The 14,752-nt window shown below is 42.7% G+C and overlaps 1 protein-coding gene across 10 annotated transcripts in view; it reads right to left on the bottom strand.

The window, feature by feature from the left end:
• Window positions 1–14,752, bottom strand: part of CNTN4 (contactin 4) — a 586,961-nt gene that overhangs the window by 22,305 nt on the left and 549,904 nt on the right. For 8 of the 10 annotated variants that reach the window (XM_019499786.2, XM_019499792.2, XM_019499789.2 and 5 more), the window contains one exon: window positions 4,600–4,775. In XM_019499786.2, coding sequence (XP_019355331.1) covers window positions 4,600–4,775 — 176 coding nt within the window. The remainder of the gene's footprint in view (window positions 1–4,599; window positions 4,776–14,752) is intronic. The other 2 variants (XM_019499793.2, XM_019499794.2) reach the window with 1 other exon arrangement.

The following is a 14,752-nucleotide window of genomic DNA, read 5'->3' as shown; positions in this document are numbered from 1 at the left end:
AGATTAAAGGGTCCTCTGATTCGATTTGGATTCAGAGATTCGGCCACTGAATCGAATCAGGGACTGAAGCTTCACACAGCCCTATAGGGCATCACACAATATCTTCATGCTCCTTCCCTGCATGTTTTTAAATGTAAGTGGTGGCTGTTGCTGTGTTTTACATACAGCCTAAGCGATTACGTGTTTGTGTTCTCAACGGTCCTAATGGCTAGGCACTCTCAGGGCGTGTCCCCACAAATATGCACATGCAGTTTGTGGTGCTGTAGACCCACGCATGGTGCTGCAAACCGAACATACTGCACACGCAAGCATTTGCTGCTCTGCTAATTTGTAGCGCGGCGGGGTTTTTTTATACCAGGAGCTCCCAGTGTCAAAAATACCTGCACCAGAAAAAAAGTGGGGTGGCACATGTGCTGGCAGCATGTGCAGCCCAAAACTGGAACCTGGCCAGCCAGAGCCATGCTCTGGCTGCCGGCCAGGCTCTGTGTACTTGGACTGCTACTGCTGGAGCCCTGGGAGGCCTCCAGGTCCCCAGGTACAACTGCTGGGGCCAGTCGAGGTGTTGGCCCCAGCCTCTCCTGCTCCACCCAGGGCAACTTGCCACATGCCAGAGCGCACATGCAGGGACAACTGGCAGCAGCACAAATATATGCCACTACTATTTGTCCCTGGGGAATGCATGTTTCTGCTTGTGGGGATGCACCCTCAGGGCCTATAGACAGTGAAATGGCTGTGGTCTTATTGGTTGTATTTCTTATTCCGAAGTCCACATTATAAAGTGGTCTCTTGGTTTACAGTCTCAGCAGAGAGAACAAGTACTGATATAATTCAGTACTTTAGTTGCAGGGAACAGGATAAGAAATAATATGATCTTAAATGGCAGCCAGGGAAATTTAGGGTAGATATTAGGAATACTTTTCTTATTATGAACATAGTAAAATAGTAAAATAGCTACCCAGAAAGGTTGTGGAATTTCTACTCTTGGAATATTTTAAGAGCAGGTTAGAAAAACACTTGACTGCAATGTTTTAGACAGGGATGATTCTGCCTTGAGCATGGGTGGACTAGGTGACCTCCCATGGTCCTATTTTCCTGTGATTCTAAAGAGACTTCTAGCATCTAATGAAGTGAACTTGAGTTCATGGAAGCTTATGCTTACTACATGTCTTGTTTAGTTAGTCTATCAGGTGCATATCTACCCTGTATTCTTCTAGCCCTACCTTACGCCCATATTTACATTTCAAAGGAGACTCTAAAACTTTGAACTGAAGTAGAATGTTATTCTTCTTTACTCCTAATCTCCTGGAGAGCTTATTTCCAACCTGCATACACAGGACCTTGACCCTATCTATTTATTGTAGCTGGTATGGCCAGCTAACCTCCTTTGTAATTAGACATCTATTTCCATTAAACTTCAAAGAGATGTGGATCCTTTGAAAATTCTAGCATAAATCTACAAAGTCAAACCTCAAATATACTTTCACAGGATATGGACACATGACCCGTTTCCCAGAGGAAATGGGATAGGAGTAGGGGGCTGTGTACGTGTGTGTTTGTGTGTGTGTGTGTGTGTGTGTGCGCGCGTGTGTGTCCTTGTGCACATGCTCGTACCCGACAGAAAATAAAAGCTAAACTGTAGTAGCTTAGTACTCAGTGTAAAAGAATTTAGCTTCTATTTTTGGAGTAGGAAAATGCATAAGGAAATTTAACATGTATTGGTGGGTGCAGGATAAACTCATGTCTTCTGTTCATATGCTTATGCCTACAGACAAGGTACTGTGAAAGGAGTTTGGGTGCCCTACGGTGCTCATCCGGTTGTCTTGCCTGCCAGGCAGTAGATCCTTCAGAGAAAGGAAAATACAACTGTTCTTAATCGTACTCAGCTAAATGAAAGAACTCCCAGGCTAAATACAGACATTCGGGGGCATTAGGGGGAGGTTAACTTGATTAAAAATGGCTGCCCAGTATCAGGTAAGTCAGGATGGAGGGTCTAGCCAGAGGGTCGGGAGGCCAGCAGGCTGGAGAGGATCTGGGGTCCACTGGGGGATGGGGGCAGATGCAAGCCGCGACGGATAGAGGGATCAGACACAACTTGCGGGTAGGGTAGGGTAGGGAGGGCAGGTGCATCCCATCGGCAGGGTGCGGGGGGCAGGTGTTACCCATGGGTGGGGTGGGTCCTCATCCCTCCTGCCCTGCACAGGGACTTACTTGCTTGCCTTTGGCAGTGGCAAACACTGATAAAAGTGGCTGCACTCCAAGTGGCATGGGGGTGGAGAGAGATGGCTGGTGGTGAACAGGGAAGGGGGGGGGCACAAAACAGACCAGTGAAGCGGGAGATGCAATGAAAAGAGCAGCCCCAGGGCTGGGGCAAGCGGCTGGGTTTTCCCAACCTTGGGGCTGTGCGAGGGAAGTGGACAGAAGGTCCATGCACTGGTTTGACCGAAATCGAATTAGTCTGATGCTATGAAGATCCAGATTGATCTTATATCGGGTTCTGCAATTTTTAGCCCAGTTTGTGTGCATGGAACTTCTGCTCAGTTCCAGGTTTACACTGACTGCTGGTCACTGAGAGCACCCGAATGAGCTAAGTTTAAATCAGGCAGCCGTTTTGAATCTGATTTAACCTCCCCAAATGTCTGTTCTTAGCCCCATTGATTTAATTGATTTTTACTGATTGGGCCCAATACCCTACACATTTAGAAAGGAATAAGGATGTTGGCCTGTTCATTACTGATCTTCAGAAAAGCCTAACACTCAATGGCTTTCTCCGAGGACATGAACTTGTTGCTGAGCCACAGCCCGATCCACCTTTTCCAAACTAGGAAATAAAGCAGTGAAGCCACCCCGGGAGCATCCTCTGAGAGCTCCCTCCCCAATGTGCTTGACACCAGCAGGGGGGCGAAGCCATGAGGGAGGGCTCACCTCTTCACCTGCAGATTGCACATGTGCACACGGTGAGTGGGGAAGTGGGACTGGGCTTCTCACCAGCATGCGCAGGAGCACCAGGAAAGCTGCACAGATGTGTCCCAAAAGCTCCTGTCTAGTTTAAGCACCTAGAGGAAATGGCCATTTTAGGTGCATAAATGGGAGCCTAGCCCTGTATTAATAGGACCTGAAGGTTGATGCCCTTTGGATGTACTGAAAAATTCTCAATCTGGTCCCTGGTTCTGCTCACATATTAAGCACTGGATTTACAACTCTGGGGACAGAAATCTTCCATTGGCAACAAAGTTCAGCACAGGCAGCAGGACAGGCTTCCTCATGGTGTCATGCCAATTTATCTCAGCTTGTTCAACAGATGGGAGAGGGCAGTTCATTCTCTGTGTCCATTTAACACTCAGGCTCTATGAGTTGGGTTGCTAACAAGGATGTCAGTTAGTGCCAATTACAGGACTAGTTTACTGAGTTGATCCAAACACTTGTCCGGAAGAATGTGGACTCATTTCTCACACGTTGGTAGGTAGTTATCAGATGGTAACAACTTTGGAGGCTACGTATGAATTGGTGAGTCAGAGGAAAAAGACTTTTTTTATCCCCAGAACCTTTAAAACAACTGTTCAGAAAATAGTGGAGAATATTTTTAGATAGATGCTTCCTAATGACTGAAGAATGAATCTCCCTTGCCTTGAGGAATATACAGTATAATGAGCCATTTTTCATTTTAATTGTCACACAAGATGTCTAGAACCTTTTCCAGATTTGACTTCTTTACTTGGTATCATTACTTCCAGATATGGTGTTTGTAACCTATAATTAAGGTACCCTTTGATTGCTATAAAAGTTTGAAAGTCACGGTTTTGATTTTCATGTAAGCAAATACACACACACACACACACACACACACACACACACACACACACACACACACACACATATATATATATATATAAATAAGTGGTATTCAGTCTTCTATACCATCCTTTGGTAAAACTCAGGCAATAAAATAAAGAACCCTTGATCCCATGCCCAATATTGTTGATGATGCTGTGCAGGATTATTCAATGTACGGGGAAAATATTTAGCTTGCAGAAGTAACTTGGTCACAAGAGGGATCACAAAGTGAGGATACTAGGGAAACATGATTATTTCAAAGAGTAATCAAACAGATTTGAGATCTCTGGGAAAGGGCTGCTACAAAATTATAATTGCCTTGGTGAATGCAAAGTTTTACAGTGGTTTAGTATATGCTTTGCTCCTTCAGCTGGGAGGAAAAATATTAAGGAGAGTATTCTCTCCTGGGAAGATAAAAAAAGTCTATATTCTATGAACTGGAATAATGAATGTGCCATAGCTCCCATTAGCACTGGTGGGATTCACTGACATAAAAAACATATTGCTCCTAAAATTCATGAGAAGATATTGCTCAAGGAATTCCATTAATATTGGGCTCCATGAAATACTACCAAACTAGAATATTTGCCTAACGTTTTTCTTTGTAGCCTGTAAAGCACAAGACAAATATCAATCAGCCTGGATATATTAACACGTTCTATTTCCCGTTAAGTTTGGTTCCTTTTCTATGTTATCTATGGTCATTACTGAAGCTTTCAGTGGAAAAGGTGAATGGCTTTTGGGGACTGTTTTAATATTAATACTTACCCCTCCAACTCTTTCAAAGTGATCCCCGTCTTTTTCAAAGTCTATGAGGTGTCCATTAAATGACCAAGTAAACATAATATCTAGCGAGTGATCATGAGATACCTGGCAAGGCAGGACAATACTTTCTCCAACAGTGACATCCATGCTGAAAGGTGGCACCATAACCCGTGTTGGATCTATAAACAACAAATCAGAAAGGACAAAAGAAGAATGAATCCCCCTTCCTTGAGAAATACACAGATTTCAAGGGCTTAAAACAATGCTAAGCAGCTTATTACAACTGATGAACTTTAAGAGGTTTGAAGGTTCAGTTAAGACAGGCACTTAAGAATTAGGAAGATGCTTAATGGGATAATTGTTGAACAACTGCATCTGTAAAACTGGGTGGAAATGTTTTTGATGCTTCCTAGGACTGAAAAATACACTGGTAAATCTTTCACAATGCTCACTTGCAGCCAGAACCTGGCCACGTAGAAACAGGTGCACAAAAAGGAAAGATAACGAGAGAACAGAACAGCCTGTTTTATCTCTCATTTAAAAACAAGGTGCGGGAGATTAGATGTTTATGAACCCAGAAATGAAATACAGAGCTAACCTGGCTAAGGCTAGGAAAGGGACTGAAAGGGGTAGCCAAGTTAATACCTCACCAAACTGGAATTCAAGAAACCAGAGCCACAAACTGCTGGTGATCTCAGAGAAATCATTTTACTCCTGAAGGCTTCATTCCTCTGTTTTATAAGAGAGGAATAAAGATCCTTTTCTTTCCCTGCAAAATACTTTGAGAGCTAACAATGGAGAGTGGTAGAGAAGAAGCAACTATTGCTTCTATCCAATGGCTTACTATTCAGTAGGGTGATTTAGTGCCTTGTAAGGCAAAGTGTTTGATGTTCTCAAACCCATTCCTTGAAGAAATGAAGAAACTAAGAAAGCCCTCAGAAAAACTGCCACTAATTTGCACCATTATACCAGATTGCCAAGTTTATTTATGGTTGTATAAAGAAAAGTCAACCACCAGATGAACACAAATTGTCTAGCCATTTCACTTCTACCTATAAGGGCTTCTTCCAGGTAAGCTTTTGGTGATGAAATACAGGGAAGGATGAAACCGGTGCTATTTTCTGAACACTGACTTGATGAAGAAAAGCAAAAACAGGAATGAACTATCTTCAGTCTTTGTCAAGTAGGGAGTTGTGTGCCTTAAATATGGGAAGCAGAATATCACGACTCCATTTTGTGCTTTGGGACTAATCCCTTATTCACAGCTGGAGTTCACATGGATCCTTTACCACTAGTTTAATTGTCAATTTTTCACTCTATTCCCAGAGTACCAACAAAATGGTGGCAGAGAAAGATGAGCCATGACACATTATGCAGACTCCAGCTCCCCATCTGTGCCCCTCAATTCCCTTTGCTTCCAAAGTTACCATTTGTCTTTCATTTCGGTTGACAAAAATGCAGTATTTTTTTTTAAAAGGGTCTCAAAGGACAAGAAAAGGGAAAAAAAAGGTTGCTTAACAATGAGCCTTAATGCCAGAAATACACATTCGCACATTTTGCTTATTCCAAAAGTCCTTTCCACACAGCTACAGTAGTAAAATACCAAGCTTGTTATTCATTCTCCCTGCTGCTTGAAACAAGGCTGCTGTCCCTCTTGCCTATTGATACTGCTGCTTTTATTGTCTGACTGCTATGGGACTGATGCTGATATGGGAGAGCACTTTGAAAGGATGATCACAATGGACCCCGTTTTCTACCCCGCCATACCTTCACTGCTCCATCTGTCCTTTCCACACTTGCCCCATCTTATTCTTGGAGCAATTCCCTTTCCCTCCTACCCACTGCCATTTAGTAAGAGACCATTAACTGCTAGGCCAAATACTGGTGACGGTGGAATCCTGTTGCCAGTAAAAGGTAACGAGAGTATACGGAAGCCAGGTGTTTTGAGCAGAAAAATGAGAAAGATCACTTTTCAAGGAGCAACATCCAGGACATGGTTGCAGACACCCCTCAGACCTCTGAAGCCAGAAGGAGCCCACATTACTTTCAGTTCCTGTTAGCATTGATGCTTTTTGTTCAGTAATGTAGATAGGTTAATTAGCTGCCGAGAGGCAAAACTAGTTAGCCCCAGGACAGTGCTGCACAGAGTGCAGTCTCTAGTTCAGGAGGCAGCCCCGGGCCCACGGCTTCAACCTCTCAGCTGCTGGAGCAGGATGCTGCCTAATGCCTTGGGAACACTCAAAGGGATCAGCTTATTTCACATCAATTTTTCAAACGTGGGAGAATCCCAATGCAGAGATTCTTCAGAGATTGCAGGAAATGGCTCTGAAATTTGGGACTGTCCTATAAAACTCATTGGGACATTTGGATGCTTTAAAAAATAGGCTGGGATTCAGGGGATCTGAGGTCTATTCCTATTTCTTCTAAAGCCTTCACCCAAGTCTGTTGAAGGCAGCAGACTTCCTGCTGACTTCAACAGGCTTTAAATCAAGTCCTCACTGACTTGACTGTGTTGCCTTGGGCAAATTGAATTAATTAATCTGTGTTTCAGTTTCTCCTTCAGTAAAATGAAGTAATACTTGTCTACCTTGCTAGGCATCGTGAGGCCTAATTAATTAATGTGAGCAAAGTATTTTGGGTTCCTCAGGTGAAAAACAGTATGCATTCAAGTCATTAAAATGTTGTTTGAATTATTACCCAGAGCCCATGGCAACCTGGTCTTGATAATACTGTTGAGAAGACCAGGATTTTGAGGCCTGTCTCAGGACCATCTTTTTTTCTTACTGGATTAAGCTCCAGGGGCTCGAGCCACTTCTTGTGTGAGTCTGATGTGTTCATCTGAGTTGGTATAAAAATATAACTGCATTAATGAAAAGTCCCCCAGTGTTGACAAACCCTAAGAATCGCTCTTTAGATCGACACTGCTGTGTAAGTAAGCACTGCAGGCACTGAAGCAAATGCAGCTCTTGTAGACATACCCAGGGTAGCTTTAAACTAGGTAGCTTCATTACTGCTACGAGTGTTAGCAAAGGAGTAAGGGGCTATGCATGGACTAACTGCTGAAGTATTCACCCAGATTCTTAGATAGATTTCGCCACTGGTGCCGAGCTCTGTCCTGCTGCAGCTAGACTCCGAATGGTACCTTACTACTACTGGTACCTACACACCTTACATGGGCAGCAGTCCAAGCAGTGACTGCAATGTAGACACATCTTCTGCCCGCTAAATCCAGGTATGTCCCATGACACATTAATGCTAAGGGTACTCGATTCATAGACATTAGGACTGGAAGGGACCTCATGAGATCTTCAGGTCCTGCCCTCTGCCCAAAAGGCAGGAAGTCAGTTGGGGTCAGATCACTCCAGCAAGATCAGCATCCAAGCGTTTTTTTTAAAAGTATGCAGAGTAGGTGCTTGCACCACTTCTGGGGGGAGTCTATTCCAGACTCTGGAGACTCGGCCGGTAAAGAAGTTTTACTTATGTCCAGTCTAAAATGGTCTTCCATCAGTCTGTGACCATCAGACCTCGTCTTCCCTTGGGGTGTCCTGGTGAACAGATGTTCTCCCAGTTTCCCGATGCACACCCTGATGTACTTATAGGCACCCACCAAGTCCACCCTGAGCCTTCGCTTCTCCAGGCTGAAGAGTCCCATGGCTCTCAGCCTCTCCTCAGAAGGCCTGTGGGCATAGATCCTATGAAATAAAGTAATGCAAGATAAGGGTGTTCAGCTCTTCACAGGAAAGCCTAATTTATAAGTCCCGTCCCCACCCCATATCAATATTTTATCTATTTAAATTTAAAATTAAAAGATGTACCTATTTAAGGCTCTAGCTGCTCTTCTGCTACATTATAATCTCAGAAGCATTAAAATAATCCTTTCATCAGAAACTTGGTCAGCCAGATACCTCCAGAAAAACCTCTCCACCTCTTCATCATAATAGGAAGCATCCTTCAAACCTTCGCCCATGAAATGCTTATTGAAGGGAATGATCCTGAGAAGAAACGAGCACCTCTACACAGCGTGCTGATCCTACACACAGTATCTACTCGAGTCCCAGGAAGTATCTTGTAGGATTTGGCCCTAAACTAGCGTTAGTGTCTAGTTGTTAGAGGCTAGTCCTAGTTTACTTGACACATCCTGTGAAAGTGCAAGAAATGATGATTATAAAAGTAAGGCACAAACTGACTCCCTTTGTGATCAAAACAGGAAATATATACATTCTTGTGCGGCAAAGACCTGATTTGCAGAGCCATTTAGCAACAATTTCAGTGGAAATCTTAGGAGCTGCAGGCTCTCAACACCTTCAAAAATCAGGCCCTAGGGTTTTAATCCAATCATGTCAGAAAGCACAGCAATATAATACTTTAACACACTGTTTTTCTGTGAATGGCTGAATGAGCTTGATGACAAATGACACCTGAATGGAGCACAGACAAGACTTTGACCCTAGTCATATTTAGCATGAATGCGAGTCCTCTGTGCTGCACTTTACAAATCACCCCAAGGAGAATGCTTACCCATCTCTTTTCACAGACTGAAAAAATAAGGGGGGGGGGGGGATCCATTTAATAACCAGAGCTACAGCAGCAAATAGAAAGTGTTATTCAGGAGCCAATTGAGGGCAGCCAAGTGTAGGCACCTTGGCAATAGGCAACCAAATAGTAATCAAAGTTATTAGATTTGCATTGTTAAAATCCATAGCATGAAGCTCTTTTTTAATTACGGAAAGTACTTTAATGACACTGGAATTGGGCTGGTTAGCCTCCAAATTTCAAAGTGAGTTACAACTGTTCAAGGATTTTTATGAGCTAGTCAAATTTGCCTTGGACGTATGGATTTATTTATTCTTTACTGTATCCAGCCACTATGTTAGGCAGGCAAAGCATTTATCTAGATACCATAAACAAAGATGATTTTTTTTTGTTCTTCTACTATGATGTCCTCATACATACATATTGTTTTCCTTGGGTTTCTTCAAGAAATTTTTAAATAGAGGAAGAGTAGCAAGGCAGCATATATTTAAAGATAAATGTGTATAGGGTAAAACAGTTGCTGTTTGCTATTCAAATTGACATTTACTTTTTGAAATCCTTCTGTGCATTTTAGTTCAGCTTGAAAGTAAAACTGAAACATCCACTCACAGGTAAATATTAATAATATGGAGAATACTTAACTCTTTTATAGCACTTTCATCAGGCCACAAAGCACTTTACAAATCAGGGCAATGCTTAGGAAATTATAACCTTAGTTCTTAAAAATTACTCAAGGGACAATCAAAGCTGTGCAATGGGAATTGAGGGAAAGTTCAGCTGGCATTATTTCATGGATGCAATAAGCTGCACGATTCAGTTTCTCCCTGGAGGGAAAAGGAAAACTACGATCAAGCAGAAAAAGCATCTATTTTTTTGGTTTTGGAAACAAACAAGGGAAAGATTAATTAAAAATGGTGACGGGCTGAAACAGCACGTTTTATAGGCATATAAATGTGTAAGTCTAGTAGATTAATATATCTCCGTATCCAAACTCATACCTTGTGCATAGTGAGAGACTTGGATATTGGCAACAGAATAAGAGAAGGTCTTCACTGGATAATTATTACAGTTACAGAAGTGAATTATGATCTGGTTTAACTGTACATATGCTGTCTATGACTGTTTTGCTCTCTTGTCTGTAGGTGTCACTGAAAGCTCAGAAGAACAGGAAAACAGTTCCTTCTTTCTTCATGTCAGCAATTTTTAGAACTGCAGTTTAATGCTGATTGTGTGAAGGAAATGTTGCTTTCTGATTTTACACACAGGGGTTTTTTTTTGCCAGCAACAAAAACTGATAGTTCATGAACTGGCTGCATTTTTAGCATGTAGTGGAAGCCTAGATCATTTGAGAAGAGACTATGCTCATGGCATTAGGTCCTCAGCTGCTTGGTTTCAGTGAAGCTATGCTGATTTACACCAACATAATGCATCCAAAAGAACGCGTAAAAACGTATTCAAGCTTTTTTCTACCTGTGTTTGCATTCTCCCGCTCAGTTTTACAGCTGTGTGGCTGTATCGTTTATATCCGATTAGTTTACTTTATTTTTCGTATGCTTCCATAAATTTTAGCATGAACTTTCCTACGGACGTTCAAATTGAGGAGGAACAATAAAGCAGGGTAGCATTTGTCATAGATACAGCTGTGATCACCGGCATTGCTTCTGTCACTTACCACAGCCTACCAAAAGGAAATCTTCTCTGGCAGTTCTCACTGGATTTCATGTCTCACTTCGGAAGTCGTGATACATTTCCTAGCTGTAAATCACCTAGTTGTATTTATCGCTAACATTAGGCTAACAAATGTCTGAAGGTAACAAATTATCCAATTTGAAAAGAAGCCATCCCACCCTGATTTTTATATTGATTGGGTGTCCATTAGGATACATTGGCTGTTTAGAATAAGCCTGCACTGCACTGTTGCATTCACTTGTTGTAGATCACACAGGGCTGTTTTGTGTCATATTGATCTCAAATACAGGACACAGTGGGACACAATCTGCAGTGGCACAACATAAGCAACATAAATCAGAGGTCGACATTTGGAAGCAGATGTGTTTTTAAAAATCAGTTCGCAACACAAGGCTATTAGCTATTAGTGAAGGAAGAACTTGAAAGCAGGATAAGAAGTGACACTATTGTGGGTAACAGTTGATGCCTTGTTACTAAATAGGTCACGAATTGCGCAGTTGGTTTGCTGGGGTGTTCCCACTACACGGCTATTCAGGTCCCATTCCAAGCGTATTCACTCTCAGTCTGACCTGCTGTGAAAGTTACATCCAAGGAAAAGAGTTTGAGAATATTAATCACGAGAATGCCTCCAGGTGAAGAGTACTAAAGTACTTAGCAAATAGCAAACTAAGCTTTACAATACCTGGATGGCAGAGGACTGTATAGTTTATAACCCAAAAGACTGTATTCCCATTTGCAATGTGCTCAGGACTCATATCTCCCACTGTCAATCTCAAATCAGAGAGAGCTGAGCATCTCAGTCCATCTTAGGCATATTAATATTATTGATCTTGTTGGACTGTACCTAGGGGCACCAAGAACCAAATGACCTACAGGCAGTCCTCAGATTTATGACACGCTGGTTCCTGAAAACGGCGTCTTATGTCGAAACGTTGTAACTCGGAACCAATTTTTTCATAAGAAACAATGTTACAAATGGGGGATTGGTTCCTGAGCCAAGGCCCAATACCCTATTTTCACTAAAAATACCCCAGAATTTTGTATTTGATCAATTATAGATGAGTAATATAACTACATTAATGTATTTATATTGTAAATAGCAATCATATTGATTTGGAAGGACTTCTTTGAGGTGACTTTGATGGATGTTTTGAAGGGCTCTTGGTTGGACTTTTTGAAGGGTTCTTGGCTGGACTCTTCACGAGTCTTGGCTGCAGGTTTTTCTGGAGTCTTGTCTGCTTTCTTAAAGAAAGTGCCCAAGGAAGTTTGGACAGATGTTCTCCAGGGAGACAAGCGACGCAGTAAACTTGTTCGCCGGCGTGGCGTCACATTGGATCAAGTGTTGTAAAGTCGAAACTGGTGTCATAAAGTTGAAACAGGGTTTCAAATTATAAATGTTGTAAGTGTGAAACATTGTAACTCGAAACGTTCTAAGTCGAGGACTGCCTGTATTTCTTTCTTTCTCTGAAACCCCATCACTTTCACCTTATGGAAGACTTGTTAATGGCAAGGATTTCTTAGAGTGGTACCTTGTACTGGACCAACTTTCAAATGCAAGACAAGCTTTCCAGTGCAAGACATTCTTCATCATACTCCTTGGAACTTTAATGGCAAACTGCAATGGTGTTCCCAGATGTTCAGTTCATGGAAACTAATCACTGTTAAAAGGGACTCTCCGTAAAACGTCTGTGGTATATTTCCCAAATCCTCTCTCCTTCCCTCACTCTTCCCTAGGAAACAAAGTACTTATTAGATATCCATGGTGGTCAGATGTAGCATTGCAGCAAGGAATATTGACAAGAGTGTTGGAGCGATGACACAGCCTTGCTTAACTCCTGTTTTAACCTCAAACAGATCCATTACTGAGCGCCACCACTCACATACCATCATGGAGCAGGCAAAGAATGCTGATAAATTTTGGTGGGCATCCATACCTCAGAAGGATCTTCTTGGCCGACAGAGTTGAAAGCTTTCACGAGGTCAAAGAAGGCCATGTGCAGAGGTGTATGCTGTTCCTTGCATTTCTCCTGCAGTTGGCAAGCTGTGGAGATTATGTCTGTTGTGCCTCTTGATGCCCTAAAACACACCCTGAGATTCTGGGAGGAGCTCTTCAGCAAGTGGAAGGAAACAATTCAGGAGGGTTCTACATCTGACCACCAACAAGCTTCCAGCTGGAATAGAGGTAAACTACCAAATGGATAGTAAGCTGTTTAACCTCAGCCAACTACTCCAAGTCAAAACCAAGATCACCCCAACTGCAATCATTGAGCTCCAGTATGCTGATGTTGCTGTAGTGTATGCTTACTTGGAAGTAGACCTTCAGGCAGTTGTTGATGTCTTTACCAAAACGTACAAGAAAATGGGACTGAGGCTAAGGTCCCAGAAGACTAAGGTCCAGAAGACTCAGGTCCTCCACTAATACGCTCCTAATGAACAGTCTCCAGCTCCAGTAATCCAGATCCATGGTGAGACTCTGGAGATCACGAGTATGTCCCGTACCTCAGGAGCCATCTCTCACAGAAGGCTGACATGGATGAAGAAATCCAACATTGCCTCAACTGTGCAAGTGCAGCCTTTGGACACCTGAAGATTGTGACAGAGCTGAAACCAAGTTCATGGTTTATCAAGCAGTCATGATCTCTACCTTGGGGTATGGAGCTGAGACATGGACCACATACAGGAGACATCTAAAGTTGTTGGAAAAGTACCGTCAATGCTACCTGCAGAAGAGCCTCTGAATCCAGTGGGAAGACAGATGCACCAACATTGGTGTCTTCTTGCAAGCAAACAGCATGAGTACTGAGGTGGTGATCATCTGACATCAACTTTGTTCAGCTGGTCATGTCATCCGGATGTCCAACTCCAGACTACCAAAGCAAATTTTATTCTCACAGCCCAGCTAAGGCATGTGCTCAAGAGGAGAGCAGAGAAAGCACTTCAGGGATGTTCTCAAGGGCAACTTAAAAAAATGCAACATTGATGTCAACTGATATTGCCCAGGACCACCCCAAATGGAGGTGGAGTTTGCTGCAAGGATCTCAGTACTTTGAAACCTCATGACAACAACAGGAGATGGAAAAATGGGTGCAGCAGAAACAACATGTCATGGACCATATCAAGAATCCAGCACCACCCATCCCAAATGGAAACACATGTCTGAGCTGCACCAGAGCCTGTCGATCCTGGATAGGCCTCATCAGCCATCTTTGGACACACAGATAAGACGATAAGACAATCATCCTCACCTGCAAGGAATTGCTGAAGAAGATATCCATGACTTTAAAGGGAGAAAGTACTTGCAAAAGGGCATGAATAAGCCAGAAAAGAACCGTAACAAGCGTTGGTTATAGGGGGATCAACCTGGTCTGGCTCTTTAAGTGGAAGAAATAGAGGGAGTCTTTGCACAGGAACATGTATATGTTCTTCAACTGCCATATGAGCCATTTGGAAGCCATGTATTACACTCAGAGGCAATGTCTGAGTTAAACAGCAACAAGCTACTCAGGCACATACTAGCCAAAGTGCCTGCTAGAGAGTACAAGAGACATTTATTCTGAGTTGGAAAGGATGCTGCCATATAGACCAAAGCCATTTCAGCACACGAGGATCTGACTCCCTGTACCACGTATTGTGATTGGAGCATGCCAGGGCATCTGTTAGCAGCTTAATGAAAGCCAGTGTAGATGACAAGGTAATTTCAGGTTCAAGCATGAATGCTCAAGTGCAGGGGTTTATGTTCAATTACCAGATGCTTCAAACAAGCAACTAAGATAAAGGAAAGCAAAGCCAAGCACAAAGGGTCGGGTCCAACACTGAACATAGAGAGACTGCTGCCTTTGTTGTTAATGTACCGAGATCAGATAAAACATACCAAGGTTATGTAGAAGTGCCATTAAGGTTTTCTCATCCCTTATGTAGGTCTGAGGACTTAAAC

The sequence above is a fragment of the Alligator mississippiensis genome, chromosome 12 (assembly GCF_030867095.1).
Source record: "Alligator mississippiensis isolate rAllMis1 chromosome 12, rAllMis1, whole genome shotgun sequence".
NCBI lineage: Eukaryota > Metazoa > Chordata > Crocodylia > Alligatoridae > Alligator > Alligator mississippiensis.
Note: the sequence above shows the minus strand (reverse complement) of the source record. Positions and strands in the feature narration are given on the sequence as shown.